Source organism: Danio rerio, chromosome 6, assembly GCF_052040795.2.
Source record: "Danio rerio strain M-AB ecotype USA chromosome 6, GRCz13ab, whole genome shotgun sequence".
Classification (NCBI taxonomy): domain Eukaryota; kingdom Metazoa; phylum Chordata; class Actinopteri; order Cypriniformes; family Danionidae; genus Danio; species Danio rerio.
In genome coordinates, this window is record NC_141026.1 from 8,556,421 (window position 1) to 8,580,398 (window position 23,978).

General features: G+C 35.2%; 1 protein-coding gene across 8 annotated transcripts; it reads right to left on the reverse strand.

The window, feature by feature from the left end:
* Positions 1–1,002: 1,002 nt before the first annotated feature.
* Positions 1,003–23,843, reverse strand: ift56 (intraflagellar transport 56). 8 transcript variants are annotated; one of them, XM_087255532.1, is made up of 18 exons: positions 23,584–23,843; positions 23,404–23,472; positions 22,177–22,323; positions 21,520–21,612; positions 21,295–21,409; positions 18,631–18,680; positions 18,388–18,533; positions 17,253–17,424; positions 15,130–15,307; positions 14,979–15,034; positions 12,448–12,501; positions 12,286–12,349; positions 10,018–10,106; positions 9,850–9,933; positions 8,127–8,178; positions 5,878–5,984; positions 3,787–3,920; positions 1,003–1,409 (listed from the first exon to the last, which is right to left on the reverse strand). In XM_087255532.1, the coding sequence occupies exons 2-18, from the start codon at positions 23,404–23,406 to the stop codon at positions 1,298–1,300; spliced, it is 1,656 nt and encodes a 551-aa protein (XP_087111658.1). In that variant the 5' UTR covers positions 23,407–23,472; positions 23,584–23,843; the 3' UTR covers positions 1,003–1,297.
* Between the last annotated feature and the right edge of the window lie 135 nt (positions 23,844–23,978).

Below are 23,978 nucleotides of genomic sequence, written 5' to 3' on the forward strand. Positions count from 1 at the left end.
TCCAGCACATGCAACCCATCTCTGGGAAACATTTATACACTCTCATTTACACTCATACACTACGGACAATTTAGCCCACCCAATTCACCTGTACCGCATGTCTTTGGACTGTGGGGGAAACTGGAGCACCCGAAGGAAACCCATGCGAACGCAGGGAGAACATACAAACTCCACACAGAAACGCCAACTGACCCAGCCAAGGCTCGAACCAGCGAACTTCTTACGGTGAGGCGACAGCACTACCTACTGCACCACTGCGTCGCCTCACACGCATACACTGTGGCTAATTTAGTTTATTCAGTGGGTTTTATGCACAGCAAGTGTTTTTCAGCCAATGATGAACTTCCGGTGAGAGCTTTATGTGGCGATTTTCAATTTCATAAGGTTACTTTTGCACCATAGATGTGTAATGTAATTCAAATATAATCTGATAAATAGACTTGAGCATCTAATTGTAAAAAGTGACACATTACATTGAAAATACTGAGGTAAAATTAATTTCCATATTTTAAAGACATGGCGCTGAGAAATAGAATGAAATGTAGTGCTTCTTGTTAGGTCTGATGCCCACTTTACATCGTATCTCAGTCAGGCAGCAAAGATCGCTGTTTTTTAAAGAAATCAGATCTTAAACGCAGCAATTTTCTATGGGATGACTATTAACAGGAAGACCTGAGGCTGGCTGGCAGGCTGAGATTAAAAGTCTAGGTGCATATACCCGGAGGAAACCCACACAAACATGGGGAGAACATGCAAACTCCACAGAGAAATGCAGAGTGGCCCAGCCGTGGATTGAGCCAGCGACCTTCTTGCTGTGAGGAGACAGTGCTAACCACTGAGCCACCGTGTCACCCCTTAAACTTTTACAAATGTATAAAAATATAATGAATGAGAGATAATTATTTACATCGATCAATCTTCACAGTGCTGTATGTAGTTTTACAAACTGCTGTATTTAATGAGTTGGTGTTTTCCACCACACAAAACAAAGATAGCGAGATATCAAAAGATAAAAACTTTATTTGTTACGCTGTCACTCTGACAGAAAACATTCACACAGAGAAATATTGTAAATGCAGAGTTTTCTGTTTATGACAACCGCAAGTATTCGAAAAATATACAATACAATATAAGAAATATAGTCAGGCCACAGGTATACGTTTCTCTGAGTCTGAACAGTTTTACTCACCACATATTTTGTTGATACAAACAAGCAATCATACAGATAAGATACAAAAGCGTTTTTAAATATCATTTACAGAAGAATCAGTTTGGGTATGCTAGTCGATGTAGTCAATCAGAGAGCCACTCTGTTGTCTTTGGCCCATTTCTTCATGATGCGGATGATGTACTCAACCTGTGGGTTACCAGTGCTCCTCAACATCGGCAAAACCTCTTTCAGTATTTCTCTGGAAGCAAACAAAGCACAAGAATAATTGTTATTATAAAAATGGATCAAGATTATAATAAATATAATTTATAATAAACTTCTTCAACTTTTAGTACAGCGAAATTCTCATGTTCATGCTTTTATGTAAAGAAAAACAAAACTTTTATTGTTACTTTTATTGGTAACTAAAATCTTTTTGTTAGTAATATTTCAAAGGGCTCTATGCACAGCTAGGGCTCTATTTTGACGGTCCATGCGCAGAGCGCAAAACGCAGGGCGGAAATGCTTTCAGGGCGTGTCAGATTGCATTTTTGCTAATTTAAAGATGGGAAAATCCGCTTTGCGCCGTGGTGCATGGTCTAAAAGGGTTGAGTTTATTTTTTTGATGAGTTATAGGTGTGTTTTGAGAATAAACCAATTAGAGTCTCATCTCCCATTCCCTTTAAAGCAGGTCGCACACCAGAAGCGCCGCGCAGCGCCATGCATTTTAGAATTCTAAACATGGGTTTCTATCAGGATACACACACCGGCGCCGCAAGTCGGCGGCTGTCGGCGGCGCCCGTCCACGGCTCAGGACGCAGTTCATTTTTCAGTCGCGCCACAGAGCGCCATCTGATTAGTTTCATGTTAAATATCATTCGAATGTGCGCGTCTGGTGTGCGATACTTTAAACTGTCATGTGCGCGCCGTGTCGCGGCGCCGAGCGGCGCTTCTGGTGTGCGACCTGCTTAACAGCCAGCTGTGTCGCGCCATAAGCGCATTCGCTATTTACAGGATGGAAAGTAAAGCAGGTCGCACACCAGAAGCGCCGCTCGGCGCCGCGACACGGCGCGTACATGACAGTTAAAGGTATCACACACCAGACGCGCACATTCGAATGATATTTAACATGAAACTAATCAGATGGCGCTCTGTGGCGCGGCTGAAAAATTAACTGCGTCCTGAGCCGTCGCCGGGCGCCGCCGACTTGCGGCGCCGGTGTGTGTACCCTGATAGAAACCTATGTTTAGAATTCTAAAATACATGGTGCTGCGCGGCGCGCCGCCGAGCGGCGCTTCTGGTGTGGGACCTGCTTAAGTCTAAGTGGAAAAACTGAGCATTTTACTAGCAAGAAAACTGTTAAACAGAGCATCTACTGCGTTAGAATGAGAGATAATGGATCTACTTTCACTTTCACTCTTGGATAGGGAAGCCTTTACGCACAGACATCAATTATAAATAATTAATTGCGTTTTTTAAGCGCAAATATTCGTTTCAAAACTGTTTCTAAATTCAGTTCTAATTTCCAGCAAACGAATAAATGAACAATAATAACGAAATGTGCTCAAAAATCAGAGTTATATTCTAAAACACATGCTGTGCCCCGTATGGTCTAAAACCTGACAGGTGGGCAAATCTAAGCTTGTTTTTAATAAAACAAATATAAATATGGATATAATAAATAATACTGCTAATAATAATAACATTATACAAAAGCAAATTGTTATGAATGAACTGAAAAAGCCTCCGGAGATGAAGAAGACATAAAAGCAGTGATTTTTCATATTTATGTAAGCTAGAAAATAATGTTTTGTAATATTTTAATCCTTTATATTTATATCCTATATCTATTCTTATTATATCCTATATATATCCTTAATATTTAATTTTTTTCATATATAAAGATATTTGCCTATTGCTCTCTTGTGCGTATTAAGCAGTGTGTAAGCGAGGCGCAACTCTGCGCTGGAGTTTAGACCGGGTTAGTTTTGGTATAATGAAAAATCTATTATAGTTTCTCAAAATAGCAACGCGCCAGCGGTCCGCCTCAGAACGCCTCCCTTTTTATACCAGAACGCCTATGGGCGCACAAATGAGCGCTAATGCATTTGCTATTTAAACAGCGTAGCGCAACGCCCCAAAACCACTCTTGCACCAAGCTGAAACTAGCAAAAGACTATTGCGCCGAGCCTTGCGCCACACTGCGCTGGGTGTATGATAGGGCCCCTAGAGTTTTAAAGCCAATAATACATTTCCGGTGATAGCTTAATGTGAGTACTTTCAATTTCACAAGGTTGTTTCAGAAGGTTTTTGATTTCACTCCAAAATGGCGGAATCCGAGGCTGTTGCAGGGCGCTGCTGTTGCAATTGAACGTTCTGTTGAGTGTCGCCTCTTGGTCATTCTAAGCCTTTTTGGCTCAAGCACTCTCACTGGCAGAGCTGTTTTAAAACAAAACGCTATTAGCTGTTTTTTTAAAAAGGGAAGGAGCTACTCTATGTCCCACGCTGTCTTCATGTCTCAGTTGAATTTAAGTCACACATCACACACTTCACAGGACTTTTAAGTAAAGAACTAATGAGTCTAAATAGTCTAAGCATTTACTTCAATAATCTGATTGTAATAATAATGGCTATACCTAGACTCTCGGCCTGCGAGTATGAGTTGGAAGATGCCGACACAAGCTCCACGCTTCCCCTCCCAGTACTCAGGGTTTGGATCCAGTCTCTCCAGAGCATCGAATGCTTTAGCTGCATAATAGAACTGCCCCATCTGAAAAAAAGATCACAAAACTGATTTTAATAACATATCTAAAGCAACTGTTTATTAAATAATCGCTGAAATATTCTAATTCAAAATACAATTTTGAGGGAACAAAACAAGCAGGATCAGAGCTGTAGAAACTACCGAAATGTGGCAGTGGTCTGAACAATTGACAGTCAAACTACTAATAACAGATTGCCTTGATTTTCTTTGCAACAGAAAGTAATAGACTGATAGTGTTTCAAAATAATTATGATATTTAATGTTTTATGCTACTAAAAATGTAATTAATTAATTCATTAATTCATTCATTTTCTTGTCGACTTAGTCCCTTTATTAATCCGGGGTCGCCACAGCAGATTATCCATCACGTTTTCATGCAGCAGATGCCCTTCCGGCCGCAACCCATCTCTGGGAAACATCCACACACACACACACACACACACACACATACACACAATCATACACTACGAATAATTTAGTCTACCCACTTCACCTGTACCGCATGTCTTTGGACAGTGGGGGAAACCAGAGCACCAAGGGGAAACCCACGCGAATGCAGTGAAAACATGCAAACTCCACACAGAAACGCCAACTGAGCCGAGGTTCTAACCAGCAACCCAGAGCCCTTTCAGAGTATTAGATCCCGTTCAGCTAGACTGCTCAACATGTTTCCATAAAATCCTCTCCTCCACACCACACCACAGCAAAATCTCAAAACATGTTGCATTTATGAGTGTGCCTCACACAGGTGGGTGGGCTTGACAAACCACCTGTAGAAAACACACACTTTCCTCTGTTTATACACCAGACACTTTCTCACAAACACTCCACATCTTTAGATAAACATTGTGCATTTCTGAGTGTGCCTCACACAGGTAAGTGGGCTCAACAAACCACCTGTAGAAACACTCTTCTCTTTTTATGCACCGAATACTTTTTTTAAACTTAATTTAATAAGGACTCAATGAGGTAAACAAGATTGTACGGAAAATCCTATTATACTACTTACTGTTTCAACCTTTGCACAACATTGTGTCTGTAAAGTAATTGTATAGTCGGTCTTAGGTTATGTGTATTGTTAACAACAATGTGTTTACCACAACAGTGTTGTGGATATATTTTTAAATTTTCCTTCAGCTTAGTCCCTTATATATTAGGGCTTGCCACAGCGGAAAGAATGAATGAATGTTTTACGCAGTGGATGCCCTTCCAGCCGCAACCCAGTACTGGGAAACACCCATACACACTCATTCACACACACACACACACTCATACACTAAGCCCAATTTTGTTTACCCAATTCGTTACCTCGTTACCCATGTGAACACAGGGAGAACATGCAAACTCCACACAGAAGCCATCTTTTTGCTGTGAGGCGACTGCTAACCACTGAGCCACCGTGCCACACATGACTGGAATCAATTATTTATAATATATGCAGATTAAAAACTGTTTTAAATACAAACAACTCTCCATAATATTACTGTCTTACTGTATTTGACAATACTTACTGTATATTTGATTTACTTACTGTATATATGGGGGTTAAATTTCACTATACGAAAGTGTATGTGACAAAGGCCTGATTTAATTCAACTAAAAGGACAGTTCACCCAAAAACCATTTACTCCCATCCCCCAACTGTTCCATCCTGTTTCAGTTTCTTTCTTGTTTTGAACACAAAGGAAGATATACTCAAGAATGGCTTTTAATAGTATTTTTTTTGTTTCTACTACGGATGTTATTGATAGCTTTTTTCCAACATTTTTCAGAATATCTTATCTTGTGTCTTTCGTAAAAGCTTACCAATTTTGGGTGAACTACGAACAGAAAATGTAGAATCATTATAACATTTGATCACCGCTGTATGCTAGTGTTGTGGATTGACACTAGAGGCATCATGGAGATGTGTAAATGCTGATGTTTAAATGAAAATGAGTTCACAACTGGCTAATTGCGGCACCTTGTAGCAGTCATTAGCGATGAGCTGCAGGAGGCTGAAGGGGTCGGATGAGGTTTCCATTCTCAGATAAAGCTCCCAGGCCTGTCGAGGCTTCTGATTCATGATGTCTGCGACAGAACCAAGAAGAAGACATGAGAAAGAGAGTCTAACTTGTCTACAGATGCAAAGAGATGCAAATTTCCAAACTCATCTCTGTGCTATTTATTACAGGGAAAGCTGAATTGTACACTACCTGACAAAAGTCTTGTCGCCTGTCCAAGTTTTAGAAACAACAAATAATAACTTCTAGTTGATCATTTGGTATCAGAAGTGGCTTATATGAAAGGCAAAGACCTCTAAATTACGCTTGTTTTACCAAAATATGATCATGCCTTAAATTTTTAGTTTAACTCTGTTTTTTATTGAAATATGTTAGTCAGAGAGCCACAGCATCAGATACACAGAATCATTAGACATCAACTGCTCCAATGTGGTGGTAGAATACAATTTGCTCATGTTTTCTTTCTCTCTGAATAAAACAATATAATTACATATTCATGCATTAAGGAAAAACAACAACAAAAAAACAACAACAACAACAGTACAGAGAATAAATAAATACAAATACCCAAAGGGTACAACTGTAGAAAATAAAATTATATATATATATATATATATATATATATATATATATATATATAATAATTAAAAAATAAAAATAAATAAATAAAACACTCTCCATTCATAACTATGCCAGGGGCAGGGAAAATAAGTCAGCTATATACTTGCATACATATACACATACATATATACATGCTTATTTTTTTATTTTTTTTATTTTTAAAGTGTAAGAGGAAGGGTTGCCAGATAGTGTCAAATTTTTCAGTATTACCGCAAACTGTATATCTTATCTTTTCTATTTGCATAGACTGCATCAGATCATGCATGCAATGTATGTAACTGGGTGGGGAAGGATTTTTCCAGTTTTAGTGTTATGAGCCTTTTAGCAATTATTAAACAAAAGGCAAGTGCATTTGATTGTGTAGATGACAAAGAAACATTTGTAGGGTTAAGTCCAAATAATGCTACTAGGAGGCATGGCTCAATATCTAAAAGAAAGCATTCAGAAATTGATTTAAAAATTAATGCCCAAAATGTGCTTAGCGCTGGAAAAAGCCAGAAAGTATGAAGAAGAGTGGCCGGAGCTTGTCGACACCGATCACAAGTTGGATCAAAACCAGGGTTATTTTAGATATTTTTGCCTTAGTCCAATATACTCTATGCAATAATTTGAATTGTATAAGGGAATGACGAACACAAATAGAAGAGGTTTGTACACGAGACTTGGACCATTCCTCGTCTGTGAAAACATGATTGAGATCTGATTCCCAGCTCTGCTTTATTTTAAAAAAGGATGAGGAATCTAACTGTCTAATAAATGAAAAAATTGTTTTATAAATTTTAGAGACTGCACCTTTACAAAGTTTTGCCTCTAAAACCTGATCGATTTCTTGTTTGGGAGGTGCAAGGGGAATCATGCCTTGAATTTTAATTATTTAATTAGCACAGTAAAGTCTAAGTTTGCTTAGAAAAAAGTCTTGTCACCTAACAGAAGTAATGTACAGTATAAAATATGAAGTCATGCTGCAGTGGAAAAAGAATTAATAATGTGTATGACTCCCATGGTTGAGCTCAAGTGCATCAAACGAAAAGCAAATGAGAAGCGTCTTGAAGAGGGTGGGGCATCTCAGACACTAGAGAGCATTTGATTAGTCAGAGGATTTGATGAGAAACTGAAGTATAAGGTGATGGGAAAAAACATTAATCCATTTAGGCCAGGGGTGGCCAACCCTGTTCCTGGAGAGCTACCTTCCTGCAGATTTCAGTTTATCTTGTGGTTTTCAGGTCCTAATTAATTGGTTCAGGTGTGTTTGATATGGGTAGCAACTGAAATCAGCAGGAAGGTGGCTCTCCAGGAACAGGGTTGGCCACCCCTGATTTAGACGGAAGTGATAAAGTGCAAGCTTTGGATGTTTATAATGGTTTTATATCTTCTGCAGACACTAGCTTATAGATATCTTCAAAACTAACAACACTCTTACTAACATCTAAAAAACATTAATTTCATGAGACCTTTAATATTCAATAAGAGAACTTTAAGGAGAATAATAACAACTCATTACACACATCTTCACAGTTTCACAGCAAAGCATCATGGGAAATAGGAAAAAGTTTAATGGGAAATCTTGAAAACATATAGTAGAACTTACAGCAGCGCGCTAACCAGCTCTGGAAAACATAATCGCTCTTGATCTTCTCATTCTGGATGAGCAGGAACAGCTGTTCACATTGAATTCAGATTCATTCAGGTTTATAACTGGGGTAAAGGTAGAAGGGATACAGCTGCGGATACTCACTTCAACATTGCTCATTTTTGTGAAGCTGTACAACAATAATTTATAATTTTACATTACTGTGAGGGTTAAGGTAGAGGTAGATGTTAATATAATACTATTCAATAGGTAATTTAATAAATAATATGAACAACACTCTGTATAATTACTTATTTTACATTATTGTGATAGTTGCGTTTAGGGTCGGAGTGGGGGTAGATGTTAATAAAATACAATAATAGATCATTTAATAAATAATATGAACAACACTCTGTTGTACTGTTTTACATTACTGTGAGGATTAGGTTTAGGGTTGGGGGGTAGATGTTACTAAAATATATTTTAATGAGTATTTTAATAAATAATATGAACAACACTCTGTATAATTACTGTCTTACATTACTGTCATGATTAGGTTTAGGGGTGGGGTGTAGATGTTACTAAAATACAATTGAATGGGTTATTTAATAAATAATATAAATAACACTGTGTATCCGCTTGTTAAGTGTGACGTCACCCGGAGCGGCTTCCGGGTCCAAGCGCTCTATTCAACTGAATGGGGAGATTCATGAAATGATAATAATAAACATTTACAAAGCGATTTAATACTTTCGAAAGTCACGATCGCAATATATATGTCCATGCCTAATATCCGATGGCCAGAAAGTGATTCATTGTTTTATAAATTGTTAAAATTTTGGTATTTGTTATGCAGCAAGCCCAGCGATTGTTGTGTACACTATGACTTTATGTAAAATTAACTTTAATGTGTGATATGAATAAAAAGTGATCATAAACGAATGATTTCTCAACTCAAATGAATGGCGACTTGGACCCAGAAACAGTATTACACGCGTCACAAACACGTCACCACTTTACAAGAGGATAATTACTGTTTTACACTACTGTGACGGTTAGGTTTAGGGTTGGGGTGGGGGGTAGATGTTACTGAAATACAATTTAATGGGTTATTTAATAAATAATATGAACACTCTGTATCATTAGTGTTTTTAAATTACTGTTAGGGTTTGGGGTAGGCGTAGACATTAATAAAATACAATTACTAGTTAGTTTAATAAAAAAACATAAATGCTTCTCCATCCCAAAGAGGGAAGAAATCACTTTCCCGAACTCTTGCATTCAATCTGCCCAGTTGGTGGAATGAACTCCCTAACTGCATCAGAACGGCAGAGTCACTCGCTGTCTTCAAGAAACGACTAAAAACTCAACTATTTATTCTCTACTTTCCTTCCTAATCTGCAATTCCCTCTCTGGCTATACCACTAACTGTACTCAAAAAAAAAAAAAAAATAAATAAATAAAATAAACTTACATTACTAATGCTTTGCTTCTTAGACTTTACACACCTGAAACTTGCCTACAGCACTTTGTTTATTCTTTGTTGCTCTTATAGTTGTGTAAATTGCTTCCTTGTCCTCATTTGTAAGTCGCTTTGGATAAAAGCGTCTGCTAAATGACTAAATGTAAATTTCTAAATGTAAATTCCGGCCGCAGCTGTATCCCTTTTAGCAACAGCCTATAATTGTTTAGTAATTCATATTATACAATAACATATTTTCTGAATTATGAGTATGTGTACCTCTTCAGCTTCTCTGTAGTTCCCGAGAGCCGCCTTGGCCTGAGCGTAGTTAAAGCTAAACGTGTCATCATTGTAGAAGTAACTCTGCAGAGAAAGAAGATGAATTATTTGATGCCGACTCTTTTATTTCTTCTGTTCGCAATCTAAACAGCCTGATATGTGCTTTACCTTGACTGAGTTGAGGTAGATGAGCACATCCTCAAACTGTTTCAGCAGGAAGAAGCAAGAGGCCATGCACTGCCTGCCTGGTATTGTGTCTTTAAAAACAAAAAACAAGATAAATGTTTCCATGAAGCTTATATACAGTTGTTTTATTGATGTAATATGTCTGATTCATGTGCTAAAAAAGATAAAAGGCAAAAATCAAGGGCCTAATTAAACGCAGCACTAAAGGAAATAACTTTAGTAAAAACAGCAATGTTAAACACTGATTAAAATACACTGTTTTTCAAATGTGTGGGATGGGAATGTAGAATGTCTGATAGCGTTAAACCGCAAAGGCACAAATAGAAAAATAAAATCGAAAATGCGAAAATACAATACATCTTTCAATATGCAAGGTTCATAATATGTATTTACAGTCTTTTGTTTATCATAATCTTAAAGCAAACTAATAAATTAATATGCCTAGAATAATAATAACAGTGGTTTCGTACTGTAAAATGAAATTAATGAATTAAAATGTAATTATATGTATCTTACATATACAGTTGAAGTCAGAATTATTAGCCCCCTGAATTATTAGCCCATGATCCCCCCCCCCTAATTAGGTTAATTAGGATAACTAGGCAGGTTAGGGTAATTAGGCAAGTTATTGTATAACGATGGTTTGTTCAGTAGACTATTGAAAAAAAATTGCTTAAAGGGGCTAATAATTTTGACCTTAAAATTGTGTTTAAAAAAAATTAAAAACTGCTTTTATTCTAGCCAAAATAAAGCAAATAAGACTTTCTCCAGAAGAAAAAATATTATCAGACATACTGTGAAAATTTCCTTGCTCTGTTAAACATCATTGGGGAAATATTTAAAAAGAAAAAAAAAATTAATGGGGCTAATAATTCTGACTTCAACTGTGTGTGTGTGTGTGTGTGTGTGTGTGTGTGTGTGTGTGTGTGTGTGTGTGTGTGTGTGTGTGTATACCACCGGTCAAAAGTTTGGGGTCAGTTTTTTTTTTCCATGTTTTTTTTTTTAAGAAGATTATTCTGTTCAAGGCGGCACTTATTAAATGTAAAAAAGAATAATGTTAATTGTTAAATATATCATCACCTTAGAATTATAAGGTTCTTTCTAAAATTTTTGTCAAAATTTAGTTATTGAAATATTCTTATTAAATTACAACTTATTTACATTATGGGATGTTCTTTTATAAGTTGTTTACATTTAAGACAATTAATTAAAAAACAAACATTACACACATGCTGTTTGCTATATGGAATGCAAAAACTTTGAAGCTCAATATCTCAAAATCATTCAGAACGCAGATAGAACCTTATTATTCCAAGGTGACGATTTATTACAATTTTTTAACTGCTTTTTTATTGTATGTAGTTTCAAATTAAATTATTACTTGTTATTATTGCTTTTATTACAATTACCATTAATAATAATAATAATAATAATAATAATAATAATAATAACAATAATAATAATAATAAATATTAGAGTGATTTCTGATGGATCATGTGACTCTGAAGACTGGCGTAATGAAGCTGAAAATTAATCTTTAAAATCACTGGAATAAATGATTAAATTAAATTATAAACTACTTATAAACAGTTTTTTTTAGTGCAATAACATTTCACAATTGTACAATTTGTACTGTATTTGATTAAATAAATGCAGCCTTGATAAGCAGGAGAAGATTATTTTAAAACATTTAAAAATCCTACTGACCCCAAACTTTTGACCGGTAGTGTGTATACACACAAATATAAATTATAAGTCTTGTATCCTTTTAATTTTTTATTCTTTTTCAAATACTTCCCCAGTTTTGTTTCACACATAAAGTTTTTTCACAGTATTCACTGCTATTTTTTATCCTGCAGAAAGTCTTATTTATTTTAGGAATTAGTATAATAAATAGATTTTTTTCCATTTATTTGGAATGAGGTTTTTTAAAGGTCAATATGATTAGCCTCCTACAGAACTATGTGGATGTTCATTGATTTACACAAATAACGTTGTTGACAATGCGATTGTCATACATATAAATTGTTACACAAACATAAACTACTGCTTCCTTTGCAAGACATTAAACACTAACTAAATGTAATGCTAAAAATGACAGGATGTTTAATTGAGAGCCACATTTTCAGTCTAGGATGAAGCATGGTTTGTGTCAAAAAAAACAAACTTTTGTCACTGGCTCACAGCGCAGTGGCCCGGCTGCTGAACCAGCGCTAATATTGTTATTGTTAGCCGAAACAATGACGTTACCGCATTCACTAGCTGAGCCTCCAACCAACTGGAAAAACTGCTGGGCAATTTTCAAATGGTCCCTCTGTAAAAAAAATACAAACACATTGACCTAGAGATTTGAGAAACAGGTCAAAGGATTCACTGAGAAAAAAAAATAAGAGGAAATAAAAGTTTGCTAACCGATCCGATTTCTTGTCCCAAAGCAGCATTAACCACCCCTTTCAGGATATATTCCTGTGAATGACGGCAGAGGAGACCATCATCACACTATCAAAATCAATGGGATATTGTTGAAAGTAGTCATACGATGTATCAAATTTGCTTGTTCTGAGAAATGCTAAAGCTTTGAAACAATTTACAGTAATATCATATTCACATGAGCTGCAAAAATGTTTACTTTAACAAGTACAACACCAAAAACAACTTTAAATTGCTGTGTATTGCTTTATTATACATAAACATTCAAAGTAAACACAGTTTTCAGTCAAATTAAATTGTAAATTGACTAAAATATTACAATAGGTAACACCTTTCAATAAGGCCTCATTAGTAAATGCTATTAATGCATGAACTAATATCAACAGTGAGGAATAGCTAACGTTTGTTACAGAAGTTTTTATTAAATATAACAAAAATATAAAAATAAAAAACTTTTTATTTAAAAACTCTATTAATTTACAACTTTTGATTGTTAATTAGCCAAGAAATCAACATCACCTAAGATTAATAAAGGCTTTGCCTATAGCTTTCATGTGGACGGCTTTCCTATTATTCCAAACATTGCTTTCTATGAGCGTATGCACATCAGCGGCACATTTTGGTGAGTCTGCGTACCGAGCTATGCCAAAGCACCAACTGAAGTCTTATATTAATAGCATTATGATCGTATATAGAATGGGAATGATCGGTGTGCAATCTCTTGAATTGTCATAGACGTGGTGTGGCACTTCTTGTCTTTAATGTTAAGTGTTAACGAATAAAATCTATACACTAGATATTAAGGTTAGAAGGCACTTCAAGGTGGAAACTTTAATGTGGCTTGAGAACGCCTGCTAGAAGTAGTTAGTTTAAAGTGGTATGGATAGATAGACAGACAGACTTAGCATTATTAGCATGAATTAGTGTTATTAGCATGCTGCTAATATACATTAGCATGCATTTAGTGTGAATCATAGATATTTACATTAGATGTCACCTACGCTATTGTTGTCTATTGGAAAGAATGCATCAATAGAGCCGCCATTTTAGTACAGGGTAGTGCTCCTTTGAAATGAATGTGGAAACAAGGTGCAGTGGAGGACTGGCCATCGATAGCCAAAGAAATATAAACATATATATGAGTTTTCTCGCTGGTCAGTGTTCAAATTTATTTATTTTTTTATTATGAAAATTATAATTTTACATTACTTTTCTATATCAATAGATAAGTTTCCGCATGGACATTGCCGACAAAGAGCATGTGTTTGTGTGTATGGAAATGTATCATCTCTCTCCCTGTTAAATTTGATCTAATCCATGTCCTGAAACACACCCCCTGTTCTGCTTTCACTTCTAATGCTAACGAGCGATTCATTTGTGAAAGAATCTCCGTTAAGAACAATTCGCTTGAACACTTGGCGTTTCAATGTGCATATCCAGCTTTCTGATCTAAATGGCATATAACTTTTGTAATATTCAATAATTTATGGTGGACAGGATAGACATTGAGACGCAGGCTCTGTTATGTTAGCACCCTTATAAGTTACTTCAAAAACTAGCCATTACTTCACTTAGCCGACAATAATACAAATAATTACAAATTTTCAACAAATCTTGTCATGTTTCATTTACATTGTTTGCTGATTTTATTCAACAACAATAGCATAAGCCTAGAATTTAGTGCACGTTTGCTACTTTGCCTTATGGTCAATACAGTAGGTGACTGTATTAGCATCAATAACGTTACTTGTTTAGCACAAAAGTTCGTAACATACAAAAAAAAATCTTACCTATGAAATGTTATGTCTTTATGCTTTGTTTGCTCATTACTACACCCGTACGCAGCGCAGAAGTCCAACATCTTCAGATTGAATGACATTTGTTCTGGGAGTACTGTACAAACATGGCGACGGTATTGACGCATACCGAGGACCCGTATTCGATATTTAAGGTATACATCTATGAGTTAGCATGTTGTTAGCATGTTTCTAGTTAGGATTACTTGTTGTCAGCATGTTTCCAGTATGAAATAACATGTTTCTAGGATGTTTTAAGTATGAATTAGCATGTTGTTAGCATGTTTTCAGTACGGATTAGCGTTTGAATGGCAGAGGCAGGAATTGATGAGGTCAGATAAACAGACAGTGCCTCACGTTCATTTCACACAGATTACAAAACCAGAGAACATTTGTTTTCAATTGTTTTGTTGGTTCGTTTAAAAGTAGAGATTTTAAATTTAATGCGAATACATTGCTCATGTCTCTATTCACTGAGATACACATTTCCCTAATCAAACCTTAGTAAGGGCTCATCTGATAGGCCAAGTTTAGATAAACAGCCAGTGCATAAAATAAATGTAAATTTATTGTCACACATGTCTGCGATACGTATATTGCACATACTATTATCAAAATAATTTTGTGATTTTGTATTGTGCAGACCTAATTACCATGTAAATAAAACACATTGTAATCGTTTATATCTTCTAATAAGAAACTGAATGAACTGAATACCTGAGGCGTGGTGGGCTCAAGGTCTTTGATTAGTTTGTAGGCCTCCTGAATGTCATCTAAATGTGAAATGACAAAGTTAATAGCAAACTTGATAAGCCAGTCTCAGTATATCTGCAGAACACGAGAGGCCACACCTGATCAACATGCATACCTTGTCGGAGATAATAGATGACCAGGTTGAGTCTGGCCTCAGATATGACGTCAATCAGAGGAGGTAAAACCTGCAGGGCCCCTTCACCCCCGCGAAACACCACCAGATTGTGCTGGATCAGCTCTTTAGCAAACTGAAACGAGCTGGAGGAGATGTCGATCAGGTTCTTCAACTCCGTCTGAAGAATAATAATAAAACAAGAGATAAGATAAACCATTAGCAAATGAGTACCACCAAATTAAACCATCAAGGACAAAATCCATGTTTTTTCCTGACATACAGTACTGTGCAAACGTTTTAGGCCACCACCAGCTTCGTAAAAATCAATAAATCAATCAATCAATCAATCAATCAATCAATCAATCAATCAATCAATCCATCCATCCATGCATCCATCTATCTATCTATCTGTCTGTCTGTCTGTCTGTCTGTCTGTCTGTCTGTCTGTCTGTCTATCTATATATTTATCTATCTATCTATCCCACAGAGATGGCAAAACTAGGGCCCGCGGGCCAAGGTTGGCCCATGGTAACCTGTGATTTGGCCCCCCAACCCATCTGAGAAGAGAGGGAGAAGGTTGGGGAGAATGCCTTTAACAGAGATCGTCATTTCTGATTTAACGTAACCTTTTAGTTTGTTTCTTTCATTGTTGAGCTACAAAAAAATCTAACTGAAATTAAATGTTTAAATTAAATGTTGTGCTTAAATCAGATTTTTAAAAATGTAAATACCGTCACTCGAAGGCAGACGACAATGCACAAGACATCGACGAGCAAATCAATAAAAAGTTTCTTATAGAATTTAAAATATGTATTGAAATTCTATTAATTTTAAAATCTTAATAAACTAGGAAATTACCATGGCAACTTTAATGTAAATGTTTTGTATATTTGTATTTTACAAGCTAGACGTTTTATTGCTCATAATTGAAAAAATATAATCAAACCTAAAAGTGCAGATTAAAAGAAGATTAGAGAAATGGCGTCACAAAGTCACATATTTTGTTTTATTTTATTTTATTCATTTATTTATTTTTTAGGAAATGGGTTGATGGGATGGAGAAAAGGGGGTAAAATGCTTGCTGTGTCTACATGATTATTATTCTGTAACTGTAATCTGTTGTGATATGCAAACTGAAAAAGTAATGAATATATTGTCCAAATTTGGCATACTTCCCTTCAGCCCACCACCCTCAATCAAATGTTTTTTTGGCCCTTCATAAGAAAGGTATGAAGCAAGTGCAGGCTCGTTAGATTTTGGTAAACTATACCTTTAATATATAAACAGAATAAAAATGGGAAATATGTACACAATATTTACAACATAATTACTTTTGAAATTAAGACTAGAATCAAAAGTCTGTGTTTAACATGACCTCTTTAGCACCAAGCAATAGCTTGAACTTTTATGTTGATTCTTTTTAAAAAATTATGTGTTATTTAATATCAAGCATCTTTCAGCATTTATAACTGTCATTCCATAGATTAAGCATGTTGTATCTTTCTTTTTCTCCCCAGGTGAATCTCATACTGCCTATAATATCGCCTATACATACTGCATATAATATTCAGGTCTGGACTCTGTGGAGGCCATTTCATTTTTTTTTTTTTTGTCTCCAAAAATTATTTCATTACATTAGTAGTGTGTTTGGGATCATTATATGGCTAAAAAATAAAACTATTACAAAACAGATACTTTCTAGTAGGAATTACACAACAAATTAAAACCTGTCTATACTTTTCAGCATTCACAGTCCCATCAATTCAAGCTATATTGAAACCAAGACAGAATCTCCAGTATTTTTCTTTTCTTCTCCTATCTTTCTCTAATTCTTTCTTTCATATGTCTTGAACAATTAGACCCAAAAAGTTCAACTAGAACCTGTATTAAGTGGTTGTATTTTAATAAAGAGAATGAGAAGTAATATATAATGTCATTATACCCTCACTAAAAAACAACAAATGTAACTGGGGGCCTAAGACATTTGCACAATACTGTACGTTACAAAATCTTTAAAGAGGAAAGCTACTTTTCTAACTGCAATAACATTACTTTTTTCATCGGAAAATAATTAACCATTAGTTCCAAGCCCATATATCATGTGCATAGTAGTGTAAACAGACCTCAGCAGCTTTGCCATTATAGAGTCTGAAGTGGTTGCAGGCTTTGAGGTTGAGGGCGATAGTAGAGTCAGGAATACTCTGCAAATACACAGCCAGCACCTCCTGAGACACGTCATAGTAATCCAGCTTATAGTAGCACAGAGCCACATACACATTCAGGGCCAGAAATTCTCTGTAGAAATGGAGAGAAATACATTTTTGGTCAATATTTTTGAATAAAGTGCTTATGTTAAAGTCTATGTGATCCGGAAGTCGATGAAACATTTATTTAAAGTATGTTGATGTACTTCCAACTGAAACAGAATATTGAGTAGGGGGCGGGCTTTCTTTTACTGCATCATTTCCTCATAGCAAACTAACAGTAAATGGGGCGTGGTTAAGAATATTGTGGCTGAAGCCATGAAAGTGAATAGAAGGAAGGACCACCAATCCAAACATGAAAGCAAATGGTCAGACTTTCACTGAAGATGACCAAAACAAACTTTTTTTCAGTGGATTAATCTGCATGGATTAATAGTACAAAAAAAATAACAATATGCGTTAGTAAATATACATTGTAACTTTTGATTTCATATAGACTTTGATGTAATAAAAACATGTCAAAATTAGTAAATAAATAAATAAAAATATCGATACTACTGAATAAATACAGTTTAAAGTTCCTGTGAAGTGCTTTTAAATGTGCTTTTTTTCTCAGTGTTTGACGAAATCTCAACTGAAACGTGAAGAAAGGGTGGAACACAATGTAGCTCCTCCCCTTTTTAAAAATAACAGCCAATAGTGTTGTTTTATCACCACTCTGCCAGTGTGAGGTTGAGATCAAGCACATCAAATGTGAAGCATCTTGAAGGGGGTGTGGCATTTCAGATACTACAGAGCATTTGATTGGTCAGAAGATTTGATGAGAAATTAAAGTATGAGGTGGCATAAATAAAATCGTTGATCCATTTAGGCAGAAGTAACAAACTACAAGCATTACATGTCAGTTTCATATCTCCTAAACGCAAATTTTGGTGTGCACTAGATATCCTAAAACCTGACAATATTCTTACTAACATTTAAAAAAAATAGTTTAATGTAATGGGACGTTTAATGTTTCTGTGAGGTACTGTTTCATATGTTGGTTCTGATGCACCTGTTCTGCAGTAAGATCCGTTTGTAGATGTCTATGGCCTCCTGGTAATGAGAGCGCATGTAGTGGATGGAAGCCAAGCTCAGCTGATCCTCTGTCACATCCTCCAGGTTCTGATGGAAACCCATCAGCTTCTTTTCATCATTGAACTTCAGAGAGCAGAACAAAAGCAGGGTCTGTCATTATCGTCTGATGCACAGCCACAATAATGCCGAGCAGAGGATGAAACGATAATGAAAAACTGACCTTATGAGCTAAATGAAAGAGCAGGCGATTCTGAAGCTGAGTTTTCGACCCTGAAAAACACAATATTTGGATGGTGAGCAACAATTTTTTATTCATAATGAGAATAAGGACGAAAACAGAAACTGATACAACCAACACTGGTCGGTCACATGATAATGACTACATGGCGAATGTAATACGTCTGGATTACGTAGAAAATACACACGTTAAAGAGGTAGTTTAGTCAAAAAAATGTAATTGTCATGATTTAATCACTCTCCAATTGTTTCCAACTTGCTTGAGTTTCTTTCTTCTGTTGAATACAAAAGAAAATATTTTGAAGAATGTTGGAAAGCATCAGCCATTGTATGTTTTTTCCTACTATGGATGTCAACAGCAGCTTTTCTTCAGAATATTTTCTTTTGTGTTCAACAGAAAAAAAAAATCATAAAAGTTAACAAGCACTTGAGGGTGAGGAAATTAGGAGGAAATTTTCATTTTTGGTAAACTATCTCTTTGATACTGTACAGCAGCGTGTAACCACGGGGAGTGACACTAACAACAGAAGTTTGGATCCACATGCAGGTTTATTCAAAGTCAGGCAAGCAAAGGTCAGCACAGGTGCAAACAGATATACAAGGGATGTCCTGAATCGTTGTCAAAGGATCAGGCGAGTGGTCAGAAGGCAGGCGGCAGACTAAGACAAGTAGGCTAACGGTCGGTACACAAGATAACAAGACTAAGTAGTTGTAGCGCTACTTAAAGTAAACAAGACTCGGCAAAGTGAATGAGTGAGTGTGTTGCTTAAATAGTGTGTGCAGTCATTCTCTGACAATTCTCAGGTGGTGTGAGTGTAATCAGTTTAGATGAGAAAGCATGTGTGAGTGTGAGCGGAGTGCATGTATGAAAATGTAGTCCAGAAATGGGGGATAATTAGTCCATGGTTATAGTTAGTGAAATCCAGCGATCTTATGAAAGACGATCGCTCGTAATCGTGACACATCGGTTCTCAATTCTGATCCTCGCGGCCCTCGCACACACTGCTTATTTAGCATGTCTCTTTTGTTTAACACACCTGATTTGGATAACCAGTTCATCAGAAGAGAGCTCCAAGAAGGAACTGTGTTAAGATTGATATGTTCCCTAAATACTATTCACTGATTTCTACACCCTCTACACGGGAAATCGGTGGAAGTTGACATCATAAAATAAAAAGAAAGAGAGACTACACAACTGTTTGCAACATTTTCAACTAATACAGAAGTGTGAAGGTTATTTAACTGTAATCATGTGATTAGCATAGAAGTCATGTCACGCACATCACGCTTTGAACTGAACCAAATTTCAAAACAGAATCATGGCAAAATATCCTGCGATGTCCACTTCGCTGGGTACTTACAGTCAAATAGAACAAACTTCTGAAACGGTAAACAAAAATACAAAAATATGCAAAGTGGGGGGCCACAAGGATGAGGATCGAGTCATTACAAGGGTCAGACAGAATCCGCAGACATTTTTTGCTCTATCTGCACAGAATTTTATACAAAATCTGCGGATTTATGCGGAATGATTTTGGGAGTATCGTAACTACTATATGAACTAACAAGTAATACTTTTTAAACTTGTATTTAATGTTTACAATACAAATATAATTAGATCCACTTATTTGGTAAACAAAGTAAGTCTTGTATATAATAAATCTACTAAAAGACAGAAAATATGACTTTACAAACTGTATTGTAAATAAATTATATGAACAGTTTCATATTAGTCAATAATTATACTGAAATTTATTTAAAAACTGAATAAATATAAATTTACACACATTTACACAAGTGAATAAACAAAATAAATGATGGGCTAAAAATCTGTGGAATTCTGCGTGCGCAGATTCTGTGTGGGCCTGGTCATTACTTATTCAACAATATTCATTGTTTATTAAAAATAACGATATTATTGCTCGTTGAACTGTTCAATCAATGCCACATTTGCTGTTCAGCACTGAAATTTGGAAAAACAGCACTCTTACTTGTATGTCTGCACATGCAGAAAGCTGCAGATTTCCAAGCCCATAACTTAATCCATTTACTTACTCTTATAAATGTGTGTAAAAATATATTTATGCAGTTTTTATAATCATTTTAGTAGCATTATTGAAAATATTTAGATAGTTTACGTACAATTAAATCTGTAAAGTAATATTGTTTGTCTTTAGTGGATATATTATATGAGGAAAAGATGTAGCTTTGTTTACTAAACAAGTGATTGTAACTGGATTCTGACTGTAAACCTTAAATAAAAGTTAAATTATTTTTTATTTTGTGTGTTCAGTTTTCAGTTTAAAATTTGCAGATTTTTACTATTATTATTATTATTTATTATTATTATTTATTTATTTTTTACAAAAATCTGTTCAAAAATAGCAAAAACAAAAAATGCAGATTCTGTCAATTATATACATTCTAACAGGCTTCATTATACAGTGACTACTTGTGGACTTTCAAAACATGTTCTTGTTTGTCAAAAAGTTTTGCTGTTTGTATTGTCACACATTGTTGAAACAAAATCACAAAATGATTGTATGAATTTTTATCATTTTAAAATTATCATAACTTTTTATCATAAAAGGGGTGTTTTAAAAACTCTTATTTAATCAACTATGCATGCAGGAAGTAAAAGACAAACCTTTCAGTGCTGCCTCCTCGGCCTCTTTATAAAGCCCAAGGAAAAACAGTGCGCAGCCCAGATATACCCAAACATCCACTGGACAATCCGGCCTCAAAGTGAGGGCCTTGTACTCCTGAATATACATATAATGAGACAGAATATTTAAAGTTCTCATCATATCAATCTTAATCATTTAATTTAATTCTTCCCCTGGCCAAACTGGCAGTGAAAACTTTCGCTAACCTCCATTGCTCTCTTGTGGTCTCCTACATGAAAGGCACAGAAACCAGTCCAAAGATCTGCGTGCTCCACTGAGACCCCGCTATTACGCTGGAACTGAGACAGAGTTTAGAATCGATTGTCATATCAGCTTCAATAACTATTACAAACAAACCTTTAAAAGAGTTTTTGGAAATAGGCTCTTTAAACAAGTCACTTAGAGTTAAAAAGTTGAATTTGACCATTTCTGAATCCATTCAGCTAATCTCTGGGTCTGTCAGGAGCACTATTAGCTTAGCATAAACGAATTAGACCTTTAGCATCTCGCTCAAAAAGAAAGAAGAAAAGTTTTGATCATTTTAACTCTTATTACTTGACTCTTCTGTAGTTACATTGTACAGGCCAATATGGCTAGGAACTCTACTGTCATTCTGGCGTAATGAAACACAGCAAAGTTGTGTTGAGTTTTGATCATTTTAAAGCTTGACTCTTCTGTAGATAAAACAAAAACTCTTAAGACAGATTTGAGTAAGATGCTAATGGTCTAATCCGATTTAATGATTTATGCTAAGCTAAGCTATACAATATATATATATATATATATATATATATATATATATATATATATATATATATATATATATATATATATATATATGTCCTATGTGGCTGTTTTTATACCTCTAATAGAGTAAGGGCACCCAGGTAGTCTCTTTGGTTTAGATAATCCTCAAGCCTTGGGATCTTTTTGCTTTTATTCTTCCTTTTCTTTTCATTAGAACTGGTGGAGGCCTCACCACCCACTGCTGGCTTCATCCGAGACAAGAGCTAAACAACACAAACAAATCATTCAAAGATTAATTTACTCTGGCATCATCATTGAAAATAAGGTAATACCAGTAAAATATTATTACAACTCAAAATAAAGTTTTTCTAATTTAAGACATTTAAAATGCATCTAATTCCATGATGGCAAAGCTGAAAATTTAGTATCAATAGTCCAGTATTTACAGTTTGACATAATGTTTTAAAACCCTTCTAATGTGCTGATTTGGTGCTCAAAAAATTAATTATCAATGTTGGAAAAAGTTAATTATTATTTATATTGTAAAAAATCAAAAGAGCAATTAATTTAAAATATTGTAGGTTATTAATTAATTTAAAACATCTACTGACTATGCAGCCAACATTTTTTTTCTGTAAGACTTATACAAAAACTATTTAAGATTTTGTTTTTGCTTTAAATAAAAAAGTGCAACATATACCATTATTAATATTATATATTACATTTCTCATAAGACAAGATTTAGCATGATATTTTTCTTCTCCATCCAGTGTATCTTTTTAAAGAATGTTCAGATGTTTTTGCTGTATTTTTTAGATGCATGTAAAGCTCATTAATTTAGGATAATTAATTTGTATGGGGAAAATGAAAACTTTAAATAATGTTTTAGAGTTCTGATTATTGGTCTTTATTCTCTTCCTGTAACTCATGTTTACTTTAAATGATGAATATTAAAGTACTATACTAATCTATTTAGCAAAATCCCTAAATTTAATTTAGTTAACCAAACGTTACCTTTTAAATATTAAAACAGAATTCTTGTTTGATATATTACTTAAGACTTAAAAAGTGAGGGCTTTTCACGTGGGTAGCTTTACACTATGACAACAAAATGATGAGATTTATTTAATCGTATAGAATTGAAATTAGGAGTAATACATTCAGTTCAAAAAGTAATTAGAAAGACACACGCAAAACTAGTATTCTTAAATATTATTGATAGCTACGATTTATTGTATTTATATGATGAAGGCTATGCACAAAAAGCTTGTTTGCTTAAAAGTTGCACATTGTTATATATTTAAAAGCAGTAAGGTTAACGTTACATGTTGATTTATACTCACCATGGTGACGACTGTTCTCTTTCTTCAAACACCTCAGTCATGAACCTAATCAGTCATTTTACTAACCGTCTAAACATCATAAAGCGGATAAAACCAAAAACGAAATCAACAAGCTGATTTGACTTATACGTCAATACATCTAACGTTAGAAGTGTAAATCTGTGAATGAAGTGAACTAACGTTAGCCAGATAACGTTAGCCTACAAGCTAGCAAACTTGCTAAGCAACTATTACGTGCACGCAGAAGTGAAGCAGATCTGCGTTCGCCTTTGAACAATTCGCTTGATTCTAGATCCTGATTATTAAATCAGACTACATATGAATATGTGTAATCTGTTACTGCGCTCGTCGTATTGTGTAAGATGCTTTTCTTAGCTAATCTTGTCTGCCATGTTTGCTTGTGGCGCGGCATCAAGCTGTTGCTTAGCGACCCGTCCTTCACTATTGAGGCAGATCCAGAATATTATGAAGCTGTACGCCCGGAGACCAACAGACTACGTTGTGATTTGATTCAGGCTCGGCGCTTAATCTGCGTTTGTTTAAAAAAATCGAAATGTGAAAAAAAGATCACAGAA